Source organism: Pristiophorus japonicus, chromosome 15 (assembly GCF_044704955.1).
Source record: "Pristiophorus japonicus isolate sPriJap1 chromosome 15, sPriJap1.hap1, whole genome shotgun sequence".
In the NCBI taxonomy this organism is placed as follows: Eukaryota; Metazoa; Chordata; class Chondrichthyes; family Pristiophoridae; genus Pristiophorus; species Pristiophorus japonicus.
In genome coordinates this window covers 65206815-65222126 of record NC_091991.1, presented here as the reverse complement: position 1 = coordinate 65222126, position 15312 = coordinate 65206815, and the positions used below count along the sequence as shown (strand labels likewise).

Genomic DNA, 15312 nt, shown 5'->3' with positions numbered 1-15312 from the left:
GTCATAGAATTATACAGCATAGAAAGATGCCATTCAGCATATCAGTGACTCCTGGCAGCCAGAGCATCAGTGCCCGCAGAGCAAATACACCCAAAAATATAGCAGACTTGCTGCTTTTAACCACGTTATATTTATGGTGTGGGATACTGCCTCGAGTCTGTACATGACTCATAACCGATATCTCACAACTGAGAATTTTCAGTATTAAAAACTCCAGAGTGGATTCATGCCATTGGCATGTTGTACAAGGAGGACCAATGGTAGTGCATGGCCAGAAGCTGTTTTAGGAAAAGAAAATGAAGGTGAAAATTGCCACCAGCCATGAACTTGCAATAATCTCATTCATTTGCTCATTTATTAAAAGGATTCTCAATGTTGTCCACAGGGGTTTGTTTGCTGCCTGGGTGGCTTTTATTCTAACTTTTTTTTTTGTTAATCCCTGCAGACGGCAGAGATAGCCCTGGCAAATCTGAAGAGCAAATATGAAAATGAGAAAACCATGGTGACCGAGACGATGATGAAACTGCGAAACGAACTCAAGGCCCTGAAGGAGGATGCGGCGACCTTCTCGTCCTTACGTGCCATGTTTGCCACCAGGTGCGAACAGTTGAGTTTCTTGACAGTTGAAATTTATATATTTTGGTAATGATTTTTTTGTAGGGGGAAGTGTTTCAACATTTACATTGAAGGAAGGCCATTACCTGTTATTATTGGACCTTTGGACTCTTAGCTAATACAGGAGGTTGGTTGAGTCAGTCTCACTGAATATTTGAGGGAACCACAGAACAAAAATATTATGGGGAGGCCTGGTTATATTCAAACATCAGTCTACATGCCAGCCTGGTCCAGTACATTACAATTGCTGGATTTAGACTAATTTCTGCTTAGTCTAGTATCCTGGTACAAATGCCATTGTATTTTCTTGGCTGCCAGATGAGCTTCAAATCTGACTGATATATTTCCTGATCAGTTAATTCAATGACCAATAATGACAAAATTAAAAATACAGTTCCTGTCCTTAAAGGCTACAATAATGTTTTGTACTCTCATCTACCGAGCTACTTTAGTCCATCCACTGTAATCTGACATTTTGAGTGCCTTTGTTACATTTCATATTTTTAAAAGTTAAGTGCATGTTATAGTAGATTAAAATTGCATTGCAGTCAAAGTCTCTTATAGGAAACCTGCATAGCTAGAAATGTATTTTCTTTATTCAGTTGACCCCATTAGCCACACACTATAGAAAGTAACAGCCTGTTCCTCATCAGATGCACCCTATAAGTAAACATTTCTATTCAGAAGGAATCTGTGCTTCCCCTGATGATTCCTCAAGTTTAATCATTGAGTAGCTGAGCCCCACACTGACCAGGAAGGTCTAGGTTCAATCCCCATCAGTTCTGAGTTAGCCCGAATGGTTGCGGGCGGGCGGGGGGCTCTAGTATGTTTTTTTATAATTCGTCCTGATGTGTTTGGAATCGGGAGGAGAACATTCTCCAGGTTTCCCACTACTGATCGCCATCCAGTAATCCCCTACTGGAAGTGCACGTGTAGCTGTGGGAAGGGATAGGATCACAGTTCGACTGATGCCACCCCTGTAATCGAATAGCCTGCTGTCGAGGCTCAAACAGAAAGGAACCTTGGGCGAAGTACCGATGGAAGTGTATGCCAGTCATTGCCTTCAGGAAAGGGGGGGAGCAAAAATGACTGTTTAAAGAGTAAAGGAACCTATTCAGAGATTGCTCCAAAACCAGGTGAAAAAGATGGTGTTTTATTCAGCAACACCGTGGTGCTGTGACACGCATGATTCAGTGGTAGGACATGGATTTCTTCCCTTTTTAACCACGCGGTGTTTCTCGTCTCCGTTTCATGATGTGGACCAGATGTCAAGCAGATGCCAGGTATTTTCCAACAGGGAAGTAAGTGGGAGAATTGGAAGGCGAGACCATTAACGGCCAATTTAGTGTGTCTCCCAGTGAAGGGGTAATGAGCACTGGGTGCCAAGCCTGCCCATCTGCTTGGCCAAAGAAAGCTACGTGAAACCTAATAGAGAAGGCAAGAAAACACAAAGACAAGCTGTAATGCATGCTGCTACTGAGTAGACTTACTGTAATGATACTCTCATTGTGTACGTGTAATATAATTATTTGGAAAAGTATTTTCTGCTTGCAATAACAGGACAGCTTAACAGCTTTGTTAAACAGCTAACAAAGTACATTTCCCCTGAAACAGGTGGAAAGTTAAAGGGGGCACAGTCTTCATAAAAGGGTTGTTTAGCAAACCTTTTTTGCAAAACAAATTGCATAGAATATACAGCACAGAAGCAGGCCATTCGGCCCAACCTGACTGTGCTGGTGTTTATACTCCGCACGGGTCAGAAACAGAGCAGGGACAAGGAACTGTGACATTTTATTCACAATGATGTGATGCACACGTGACGCAATGATTTACTCGTGAAGTTTACTCCATATCACGTGTTTGTAAACTGATGAAAAGGTTTGCCAAACATTTGCTCATGAAGACAGTGGCCCATAAAGGCAGGTAAAAAGTCAATGAGAAGAGACTTTCCTACCTGCGTTCACATTTGAAAATGATCTCCCCACATTCTCAGGGAAGACAGCTGGTGGGCGGAGCTTCTGAGGGACAGGGCGGGTAGACGGATTGCGTCAGGACACCACTCCACTGAATACTTTCCCCTCATTTTAATCCCAGCTCGAATTCTCACTGTAACCTTTTACCTGAGGTAAGATTTTCAAGGACTTTATCCTCACACCTCTTTCCTCCTGTAATGGATAAACTTCCTCACCTCTCCCTCTCCCTTTGCACCTTCACATTGGCAATGTTTTCTGCACAATCGAGAAAAAAGCATTCATTCTCGATCACCTTTCAACCTCCCCTTCCACTCTCTTCCAGCTTTTGATCAGCAACACTTCATCTTAAACTTTGAATCAAGCCAGAATATACATCAGTGAAGAGACTGGTGCCTGGGGCAGTGAGAATGAGGCATTATCTGGGGAGAAACGGGTTTAATTAAAATATCTCTTGTACACTGAATAAAACATATAATCGATGATCAGAAAGATTCCTTACTGAAAGATGCAGTAGAAAAACATCTAGAAACTGAAAAAATAATAGAGTAGTCAGCACGGATTTAAAAGGGAAAGTCGTGCTTGACCAACCTTGTATAATGATTGGTAACTGAATATAATGGGATTTTCCAGCAAAAAAACGTGATTAGATGCAAACTCATACCCTTGTTTTCCCAAATGGTGCATCTTGACCTCGCCGCTGTGCTGTTGTGTCCAGGTGGAAACCAGGTGCTTCTCCAGAGGGAAGGAGAAACCAGCAGATTCCAAATTACTCCTACTGTAGTACCTATCCTATGCTGACCAGCCAGAGCAGTTTTGCGGAGTCTGCAGTGGGTAAATGCAGGTATAATTCCAGTCTCTGCTGTGGCATCAGCGGTGATGGCGAAGTGATGAGGCACGACAATTGCCGTTTGCCTTGCTTCCTTTTTTGTTCTTGGATTGCTATCCAGTGACCCATGCTGGATAATGGCCAGCTTAGTGAGTTATTGGAATGGTGCCAGTACCTGAAGAATCCATCACCCTACCTTCACAATGGCATCATAATCTGTCAGACCCTACTCTATCTGGACTTGTATCTTCAAAAGATATCTTCAAAAGTATCTCGAGGAATCACTAAAAGCTAATGGACAAAAAATAATTTAATAGGCTAATGGAATGTTGGCCTTTATCTCAAGAGGGTTGGAATACAAAGGGGAGGAGGTTTTGTTACAGCTGTACAGAACGCTGGTTAGACCAATCTAGAGTTCTGCATTCAGTTCTGGGAACTACATCTCAGGACGGATACATTGGCCTTGGAGTGGGTGCAGCAAAGATTCACCAGAATGATGCCTTTCACTAGAAAAGGGAATAGTGCCAGATCACTGGTGGAGAGTCTCTCTCTCCTATGCAAAAGAGAGACCAGGGAACTATAGACCAATTAGCTTAATATTGATGGTCGGAAAGATTCCTTACTGAAAGATGCAATAGAAAAACATTGAGAAACTGAAAATATAATCGTCGTCAGCACGGATTTAAAAGGGAAAGTCATGCTTGACCAACCTTATTGAATTATTTGAAGAAGTAACAGAAAGGGTAGATAAAGGTAATGTTGTAGACATAATGGTCTAGAAATTAACCGGGCTGTTAACTTTTGAAAAGTAGAAAACATAGCCCCAGGTGCTAATGATTCTCTCCTGCCGGGAAATGCAGCTTTAGTGCTCCAAGAGGGAAGTGGAGCACTACATCAAGCGCTAACCACTTCTCTTAGGCCGTTACAGTCCGAGAGTGGGGTGGTAGCGGCAGAGCGCTGAACAATGTGGAGCGCATTGCGAACAGCATTGGAGGCTGTTTCCCTTGCTTAAAGGGAAGGGCCAATGATGCTGCACAACCTACTTGTCGGCAGTTCTGTTTTGCAAGGCGACCTGCGCAACTGCCATTACAGCCCCAAACACACTCACAAAGTGGAGGGCTTGGACATCTTGCAGCAAGGAAACAGCAAAAACTTTGAGCAGGCACCAGACTGGTGCAAATAATAAAGGTTCAGCCTACCTGAAAACCAAATCGCTTTAATTAGCGCTCCCCAAGCGGCCAGCTGAGTTGGCAAGGCCTCCTCTTCCTGCCATTGTTCACGCCCGCCGATACAGCAGGGGGCGGGAGGCAATTTCACATCCAGGGCGGTAACGGGGTGCTGCGCACTTTATGATGCCACAATCTGTGAGGCGCCAGAGGCCCAGGCAGTATGTGTTAGTGCCAGCGCTAAGCCGGCATTGAAGTTCATGGGCATCGCTGAATTTGCCGTACCCGGTCGCTAACTCCTTAGCGTCCTGTTAGCCCCGATCCCCTGCCCACAGACACTAATGGGAGGCGCTAAGCAGTTTAATTTGTCCCCCAATAAATTTGGATTTCCAAAAGGCGTTCAATAAAGTACCACATCGACACATGACTAAGCTCAGAACATGCGGAGTCAGAGGACAAATAGCAGAATGGATAGCAAGCTGGCTTCAAAACAGAGATTAGGAGTTAAAGGTAATTACTCAGACTAGAAAAAGGTGGCAAGTCATGTTCCACAAGGATCGGTGCTGGGACCAAGGTTGTTCACTATTTACATAAACGATTTGGACTCAGGAATCAGAAGCACAATTTTAAAATTTGCATATGACATCAATACTGCAAGAAAATACAAGACATCAATAAACTTGCATAATGGGCATGTAATTGACAAATTAGCTTCAATATAGATAAGTGTGAGGTAGTACAATTTAGTAAGCAGAATAAGGAGGCCACATACTCCTTAGAAAATAAGTGTTTAAATGTGGTAGAGGAGTGGAGGGATCTGGGTGTACTGATACACAGGTCACAAAGTAGCAATGCAGGTTACTGAGGCCATAAAAAGGCAAATAAAGTACTGGGGTTCATTTCTAAAGCAATAGAATTGAAAAGCAGAGATGTTATGTTAAACTTGTAGAGAACCTTGGTTAGACTACACTTGGAGTACTGTGAACAGTTCTGGCCTCAATATTATAAAACAGATATTGAGGCACTGGAGAAGGTGCAAAAAATATTGACTGGAATGATACCAGAACTGAGATGTCATACTATCAGAAAAGATTGAAAATGCTGGGGCTCTTTTCTCCAGAAATGAGAGGACTGAAGTTTACCTGAAAAGAGGACTGAGGGATTACCTGATCTAGGTCTTTAAGGTTATGAAAGTGTAGATAGGGTAGACATAGAGAAGATGTTTCCACTTGCAGGGGAAGACCAGAACCAGGGGCCATAAATATAAGATGGTCACTAATAAATCCACTGGGGAATGGAGGAGAAACATATTTACCCAGAGGGTGGTTAGAATGTGGAACTTTCTACCACAAGGAGTTGTTGAGGCAACTAGCAACAGTGACTACACTTCAAAAGTACATCATTGGCCATATAGCACTTTGGGACATCCTAAGGCACTATGTAAATGCAAGTTTTTCTTTCTAGCATAGATGCATTTAGGGGGAAACTAGATAAACACATGAGGGAGAAAGAAATAGAAAGATATGTTGATGGGGTTAGATGGAGAAGCATAGGAGGAGGGTCATGTGGGGTTTTAACACTGACATTGACATGCTGGGCCAAATGGCCTGTTTCTGTGCTATATATACTATGCAATACTATATAATACTGGGGCTAAAAAGATTAAATTATGAGGACAGGTTGCATAGACTAGGCTTGTATTCCCTTAAATTTAACTAGAACTAGGGGGTCACAGAATAAGGGGTTAGCCATTTAGGACTGAGTTGGATACATTTCTTCACTTTCTAGTTGTGAATCTTTGGTTTCTCTACCCCAGAGAGCTGTGGATGCTCAGTCATTGAGTATATTCAAGGCAGATTTCGACAGATTTTTGGATACTAAAGGAATCAAGGGATATGGGGATAGTGCAGGAAGGTAGAGTTGAGGTAGAAGATCAGCCATGATCTTATTGAATGGCAGAGCAGGCTCGAAGGACCTAATGGCCTACTCCTACTTCTATTTCTTATGTTCTCATTCTCTACAGAAGATTAAGGGGTGATCTAATTGCAGCATTTAAGATGATTAAAGGATTTGATAGGGTAGATAGAAATGATTTCCTCTGGTGGGGTAGTCCAGAGCAAGAAGACATAATAAGATTAGAGCTAGGCCTTTCAGGGGTATTGTCAGAAAGCACTTCTTCACATGTACGGTAGTGGCAATTTGGACCCTTTCCCCAAAAACTGTTGAGGCTAGGTCAAGTGAACATTTCAAAACTGAGAGTGATGGATTTTTGTTTGTTAAGGGTATTGAAGGTTACAGAACCAAGTCGGGTAGATGGAGTTAAGCCACGGATCAGCCATGATCTAATTGAATGACGGAACAGGTTCAAGGGGCCGAATGGCCTACTCCTGAGGGGGCTTGACAAGGTGGATGCAGAGAGGATGTTTCCACTGATAGGGGAGACTAGAACTAGAGGGCATAATCTTAGAATAAGAGGCCACCCATTTAAAACTGACATGAGGAGGAATTTCTTCTCTGAGGGTTGTAAATCTGTGGAATTCGCTGCCTGAGAGAGCTGTGGAAGCTGGGACATTGAATAAATTTAAGACCGAGATAGACAGTTTCTTAACCAATAAGGGGTTATGGGGAGCGGGCAGGGAAGTGGACCTGAGTCCATGATCGGATCAGCCATGATTGTATTAAATGGCGGAGCAGGCTCGAGGGGGCCGTATGGCCTACTCCTGCTCTTATTTCTTATGTTCTTATGTTCCTATGGCCCTGCAAACTTTTGCTATCCTGTGCCATCTCTTCAGTCACTCCTACTGCCAGTCCACCTTTCTCTCTTGGCAATTTGCTAGTGTTCATCCAATCCTGGGGAAAAGTCACCCCTTTTACGTTAAAGCTCTAGGCCTGTACTTTCTAAAGTCATAGAAGCTGCAATTAAGTCTCCATTGTCCACCACATTGCAGGTTTTGATCCAGGAACACCAGCAGGGTTTTGGCAGTGTAATGATTTTTCTTACGTTTTACGCCTCTGGAGAAAACGGCATTACTTTGAAAAGTTAATGTGTGCATTATTAAAGAAGTAACAGCCAGAAATCATATGGATGACTGCTGAGAAACATTAGACTCCAAATTCAATAATAATGAGAGAAACAACTTACATTTATATATCGCGTCTATAACACAGAAAAACATCTCAAGGCAGTTCTCAGAGATGTATTTAGAAATAAATGAACATCGAGCCAAAGAAGATGATATTAGGAGGAGGGAGCAAACACTTGGGCAAAGAGGAGAGGGAGGTAACATAACATAACATAACATAAAATAGATGCCGGAGTAGGCCATTCGGCCCTTCGAGCCGGCACCGCCATTCAATATGATCATGGCTGATCATGCAACTTCAGTACCCCACTCCTGCCTTCTCTCCATACCCCCTGATCCCTTTAGCCGTAAGGGCTACATCTAACTCCCTTTTGAATATATCCAACGAACTGGCCTCAACAACTTTCTGCGGTAGAGAATTCCACAGGTTCACAATTCTCTGAGTGAAGAAGTTTCTCCTCATCTCGGTCCTAAATGGCTTGCCCCTTATTCTTAGGCTGTGAGCCCTGGTTCTGGACTTCCCCAACATTGGGAACATTCTTCCTGCATCTAACCTGTCCAATCCCGTCAGAATTTTACATGTTTCTATGAGATCCCCTCTCATTCTTCTAAATTCCAGTGAATATAAGCCTAGTCGATCCAGTCTTTCTTCATATGTCAGTCCTGCTATCCCGGGAAGCAGTCTGGTGAATCTTCGCTGCACTCCCTCAATAGCAAGAACGTCCTTCCTCAGATTAGGAGACCAAAACTGTACACAATATTCCAGGTGTGGCCTCACCAAGGCCCTGTACAACTGCAGTAAGACCTCCCTGCTCCCATACTCAAATCCCAAGTCCAATACGCGAAATACAGTCTCTGTCACAGGTGGGACAGACAGTGGTTGGTGGAAAGGGTGGGTGGGGAGTCTGGTTTGCCGCACCCTCGAGGGGCCGCATGGCCTACTCCTGCTCCTATTTCCTATGTTCTTGTGCTCGCTGCACTCTCTCGATGGCAAGCATATCCTTCCTTAGGTAAGGAGACCAAAACTGCACACAATACTCCAGGTGCGGTCTCACCAAGGCCCTGTGTAACTGCAGTAAGACCTCCTTGCTCCTGGAGAGGCTTAGGGAGAGAATCCCAGAGCATGGGGCTGAGGCAGCTGAAGGTACAGCCACCAAATGATGGGGCAAAGGTCTGAGGCAGGGCGGGGGAAGAGGGGGTAGAACGGCGATGCAGGATAGGATAGCAGAGTTTTGGATGAGCTGCAGTTGACAGAAGGTAGAGGCTGGGATGCTGGCCACGAGAGCATTGGAATAATTGTCTGAAGAAGACAAAAGTTACTGATGAGGAAGTTCAAAGTTTAGTGTGCATGTAACTCTAAATTTGCTGCAGTTGAAATATTTCCACAGCATTTTTCCCCACTTTTTGCCATTGATTTCTCATTGACCATCAAGCCCCTGCTATGGACCATTCCTCAGTTAACGGGACTGCCAACGTTCTGTATCATCTCATCATACAGATCCATTTGGTGTCTTGCTTTTCAGTTTTTATCCTCCCTCCTACCTGTAGGAAAATACCTGGCCTCCACTCGGTGCATCTGCACGACCAGCTAGCAAGGGACTTTTGAGAAAAATCCCAAGTAACCCTGACTTTGTCCTTGGTTGCTTATCCATTATTTATCACAAGTTGATCAATATCTGTCAGCAAGGCATTGTGAGTAACTTCATCAAATTACCGTAGTTTGCATTCCAGCTCAAGGGACTTTGTTTCCAAAGTTTCCTATGCCTTGCGGTTTGTTAGGTTATATTGATGGTACTTAACCGTTTATGCAAGGTATCATCAGCCACAATGCTGTTCAAATAGATGTTCAATGGAAGTTCCTCCGATTGATTAGCGTGTTACTGAGTTATACAGTCTAATAGCGTCCCAAGTTTGATCTCGGCCTGTGCTGAGTCAGTTAATCTCAGGCAGGGGCACTGCAATTGGCTTCAGCGCACCTAATTAAAGAGGGGAAAATCAGTCAAGGTTCCCATTCCTGATCACTATCCAGTAAACTCTGCTGGAAAGGATGGATGTACGTGGACCTTGGGAGAACATGATCAAGCTTGACTGTGATGACCCCCATTGTGGAATATGCCACCAACACTCACAGTCTGGACTTGCAAACAAAGAATGGCGAGGTGTTGGAGGGTTGAACACCTGAAATACTCCAGCCCAGCATCAGTTAGCACTTTCAGGACAGGAGGGAAGAAAATGTAAAATAACGGGAGCAGCAATCACAATATTATTTTTTTGAAATGGTCATTTGAAGGAGCACCATCTTAATGAAAAATTCTCTGCCAAAGCTTTTCTTTCATTTGTTAGCAGACACATGAAGCAATGACATAAATCATTAAAATGCATGACATCATCAAAGCAAGAATGTCACCGCAAGCAATAAAAGATTCCCTAACACTTTTTCATGCCCCTTTAAAGGAGCAGGGAGGAGTTCTGTTTTGTATCAGATGGATAAGAACTATGGCTGGTAAAGACTTATCCGGAGATGTGTCCCAGGTACTTTCCATGTTTTTTAAAATATCAGTTGCAGAAGGGGGGAACGAACAGGATGCCGATGCTGCAGATGTGAAAACAGGACAAATCCGACTGACATCAGTGAAGGGAAGTGGGAACGTGCTAAAGGGATTCATGAACATGAAATTAGATTTGAATAGTTAACTGGGAAAAAAATAAATGATTGACCAATAGCTTCAAAAAAGTACGAGTGCCTGACTCCCTGCTGTCCTCCAAACTCTTTCCTTAGGTGTGATGAATACGTGACACAACTGGACGACATGCAGCGGCAGCTGGCAGCGGCCGAGGATGAGAAGAAGACGCTGAACTCCCTGCTGCGTATGGCAATTCAGCAGAAGCTGGCCCTTACGCAGCGGCTTGAGGACCTGGAGTTCGATCACGAGCAGTCTCGGCGCAGCAAAAGCAAGCTGGGGAAAAGCAGAATTGGCAGTCCTAAAGTAAGTGTGGAAGCGGCGGCAGTCAGCATGCCTTTCCCAGCTGCCATAGACATTCTGACTCTGCTTAGTCAAGGCTCCGAGCAATAAGCACGGGTCAGGCGGTCGACAGTGGTGCTTCTAGAATGGGACCATGCAGTGACACTGATAGGACAGTAGACCAGTGCAAAAAAGCGTTCCATCACCTACAACAAAAAGGAAATCTGCTGTGTCATTCCCCTTTTAAGGGGGACTAATTGCCCCCTATTTTAAATTTGGTCACAGCTGAAATTTGTGCCTTTATTTTACATCAGTACAGGTTTTAGTGTGTTAGGTGACAGTTTAAAGGGGAGTGGCCTGTCAGATTTCTTTTTGCTCAACCCCAATTGCTTATACGGTTTCAGGTGTCGGTGTCATTGAGGAACAGCTGTGTGGCTGTAATGTAGAGTGCTGTACCCCTCAGCTGGAGACCCATTCCACCCAAAGAAAGAGCTTTGCTCTCACATACACAGCTTAGATGGCATATAATGTGATCGTGGTCAGACAGCAACCCGCAGTGCCCAGATTCTGGCACTCTTCCTGTTTATAGAAGATACATGAGGAAGTGGATAGCAAACACAAAGGGGAGTAAACATCTCTAAAGCAAAATACCACATTTTGAGCTGTACTATTGCCTTCTGTCCACCCCTACAACTCAATTACCTCATTGAATAATCTATTGTCAGTGAATTATCCAAATTCAGCTGGGAAAGAATCATAGTCTGGGCTGCAGTTTTCTCTGTGACTGCTGTGAATGATGAGCTGTGACTGGTGAACAAGTAGCCCTGGTTAAGATAATGTTTGATATTTCCCATTCTGAACAGAAAAAATGTACTCTCAGATGTGACTAACAGGCTGAGTGACAGTGACTGGAGAACAACCATACTCTGGTTTGAAGGATACAATCTTCAGTATTAACAAAGTCTTTGAGCCCTAAAGAATGATTTAGAAGGAATAGCCGGAGGCTGAGGTGCAATGCGATACTTCCACCGGGGAGTTCAGACAATGGCAGAAACTATCCATGAAACCCCAGTGGTTTATGGATGCCTCATGAGCTAGAGAAGGAACTACAGCCCATAACACAGTACTCAGTACGTTTGATTTTGTGTAATATATTCTTTGTGTGCTGCACAGGTACATTTTAAGTACTTTTTGTATTTGGAGTTGGTTCTTTTTAATGCTGTAATTCTGCTGTTGGCATCAGGAAGGTTCGTGGTATGTAGAAAGGATGTGAGGAATACAAGTATAACAGTTGATTGCTTAACTGAGGAGTAATACCATTACAATGCAGGTAGTGTAGTACAACAGTGTTTTTAACAGATTTTTGGTGAAAAGTGCATGCATTATATATTATACAGAGAACAACATACGTAGTATAGATTATAGAAGTGACTGCCATATATACAGACAAGCTCACAGCTAAACATTGAAAGCCCCGCATTGCCTCCTGCAGTTTATTCTCCTGAAGGTGCTACATCTTACTAGGGTACAGTACAGTGATCACTGTCTGCCCTCTAGTATCAAGTCCAAGTGGCCATTCTTCATGTATAAGTGTTAATAATAGAAAATTTGACTTGGTGAGCCAATCTCTACATATACCAATAGAGGCCACTGGATAGTGTGTAGGAGCTGGGAATGTTGGCTGACTTTTATCCCCCCACTCCCTAGCCTATTGATGTTGAGACCAGTTGAAACAGCCCTATCATGCTAATCCCACATTGGACAGTGCATTCGCCAACAAAGCCTTAGTGGAAACTTTCATTATCTGTTTTGATACAATTTACATCATTATTGCGTAATGCGCCTGGATAAAAGACATGATGGCACCGGGGGGGGGAGATCTCCTCTGGCTGTGTGGGCGATATTGCCAACACAGCTGGAAGGTTTCTTCTATTTCTACTGACAGTCTAAACTTCTCAAATAAATTATATATAGCTTTGCTAAAACCAGTGAGCACAAAAACATTTCTGCTGTGTTTACAATATTGTAACGCAAAGCAGCCAGAAGAAATCTTCCCCAAATGTCCCTTTACAATTACTAATAAAGATTGGCCACTAGAGGGCACCTGAAATTATGTTCTGATGGCATCCCAAATGATGAATGAAAACAGCCTTGTTACCACTTAAAGCTCATTTCCCAACTGGTCAGGGATTAAGTCCTCATTCAAACAAATTTCTGGTTAAACCTTTTACAAAATGTCTTCAAGAATTTATAAGACTGTTTTAGTGCCATTTGCTTTGTTTTCTTCCGGACGCAAAAGATCGCAGGTGAGAAATACAGACTGTGTAATGGCCATATTACCTCACTGCAGGGTTTTTGGGATTTTTTGAGTGCCTGGAAGAACCAGGAATGGACTGCTCCAAAAACTCTGCTCCAACACTGCCAATCTGGTTACCGACAAGAGCTCACAGTCCGGCAGACACAACACTATCTGCTAGGGGACCAACTTTTGAGAAATGGATTCTTACTTTTTAAAGCCATGTTTTAAAAATAAGCCACAGCTGCAGTCAGTGTTGTGATGACATCATTGAATTTTCCTGTTTTTACCAATCTGATATATTGCCTTTCGAGAGATTTCCCACGCAGCATTGCTCTTTTCATGATTGTGGATTCCAGTTCCTTAATGTATAGCACAATAACGTCATAATTAACAAACTGGAATATACACTCATCTGAAATAAAATGGGTTGTTTCAAACTTACAGCTGTCAACCTTTCATTTCAATACATCACAAACAAAATGGATTTAAATGGGGAATGTTGAATTTTTTTCTATTTTATAGAAACTAATTGTTAATCATTATTAATGATTTTAGTACACAGTATTTAACTCAGACAAAATACAGGGTATTTGTATTAAAAGACCTCTAGCTTTGTCAAAAGTAATGTTTGGCTCGCTTTTTGTTAATTTGTAAACACATGACATGGTGTGATAGATATGGGTTGTGTTTTGTGTCATTTTATGACATTTCTATCTTATATCTTTTCATATGACATTTTAGTGCGGCCAGGTATAGCAAATTTAAACTGGCTTCACTTAACTAATTACTAGAAGTGGTTTATTCTGTCTTTGTGTGCTTATGTGTGTGGGGGAGGGAGATGTTGAACAAATACCCAATCTGTGTGAAGACACATGTTACATTCCTGGCTGTACCTTCTGAACCATACCCAGTGAACTAGCGAACCTTTGTAGGAAAATTTATTTATCAGGCAGATGTCATGGAATGTGAGCTTACTGGGTGGAGCTGTCTGATGCCCTTCACCACTGGTGGGAGTTTTCATGCAACAGGTAGCTTATTAGAAAATTATAGCTATACTGCCCACGATTATCCTCATTAATTCCAACGGTTGGAAAATCGAAGGCAAAGCACCCATGATTTTTCGATGTTGCCTACTGCATGCAAGGTCACGCTAGGTCACGCTGGTGGTGTTGTGCCTCAGAAATTCCACTCATTGGGGCAGAACTTGACGGTGTGCGATAGTGTAAAATGGATGATAGCGACTCAGCATCTCCTTTTACACCATTCCTCATTTATACGTCGATTGAAATCAATGGAAATAAAAACCAGGAGAGATGTAAAACAAGCTGCCGATTTGCTATCACCCGTTTTACAATATTGCACCCGGTCAAGATCTACCCCATTATCTCGAAGGCTAAACCATTGAAGGTGCACCTTGTTTTAAGAGAGTTGGATGGATGCACATTGTTTCAACGTTGGCAATTCCTGGGTAATACTAACACTGGGAATAATATGGGATGTATGTATTTGATGTTTGGGGTGCACTTGCGGGAACAAAACAAAGCAAGAATAGAGCTTCTGAGTCAAAGTATAAAAATAGACTTCAGTATATTGCACAAATTAAAGTAGCCTATTCGGCAAGCAGGAAGACACACTGTTCATCCTTTCATTCTGGGCTGGACCAAAATCAGGCTTACACAGCTGTGCTGTCAGAGGGTGGTTTATTTTCTAGTAAGTTGCTTACCCAGAGTTTGTTTCAGTTGCAATTTAATGGAATCATCAAATAAAATTGACTTAGTGGATAAAAATAGATTTGAAAATCTCAAAGCACAAAAGTCAGCTTAATTCTTTTCTTTTTGGCTGTTTGAAAGAATGAATTCCTGTTTCCTGCCCAGTCCTCGCGTACAGATCTAGAAGGCGGGAACCGTCTTTCAGCAGAGTTCTCTGAGGCAGTCCCTAGGAGCAATGCAACAGCAGCTCGGAGATGATTGTCCTTCCGATTTTTCATCCTCCCAGGGCATCAAAGGTGGGACAGTTCAGAGCTCGGGGAATTAAACACCTAAAGCACCAATCCATCAAATGTTTTGCTTTTTTAATTGTTCACTGCATGTTCTTGACGCGATCTTTCAGTGTACTTGTGATAGTGTACGACATACACAGTTCAGTGGAAATCAATTTCATACTGGTTTTGTTCTGAAACAATAACAGCAACTTGCATTTCTATAACACCTTTAACTTTAAAAAAATTACCCATGGCATTTTGCATAGGCATAAGAAAAAAGCGATGCTGAGCCAATGGAGGAAACTGGTGGGTTTTAAGGAGCATCTTAAAAGAGGAAAGTGAGGTTAAGAGGTGTATGGATTTAGGGAGGGAATTGCCGAGAGTGGGTCCTAGGTAGCTGAAGGCG

At 42.8% G+C, this 15312-nt stretch overlaps 1 protein-coding gene across 2 annotated transcripts in view; it reads left to right on the top strand.

Annotated features, from left to right (window-relative positions):
* The window catches only part of bicd1a (bicaudal D homolog 1a), a 366450-nt gene that overhangs the window by 307594 nt on the left and 43544 nt on the right, over positions 1–15312 (top strand). Inside the window, exons 6-7 of one of the 2 annotated variants that reach the window (XM_070901670.1) lie at positions 446–597; positions 10443–10650. In XM_070901670.1, coding sequence (XP_070757771.1) covers positions 446–597; positions 10443–10650 — 360 coding nt within the window. Of the gene's footprint in view, positions 1–445; positions 598–10442; positions 10738–15312 lie in introns of those variants that run through there. The other variant, XM_070901669.1, reaches the window with a different exon arrangement.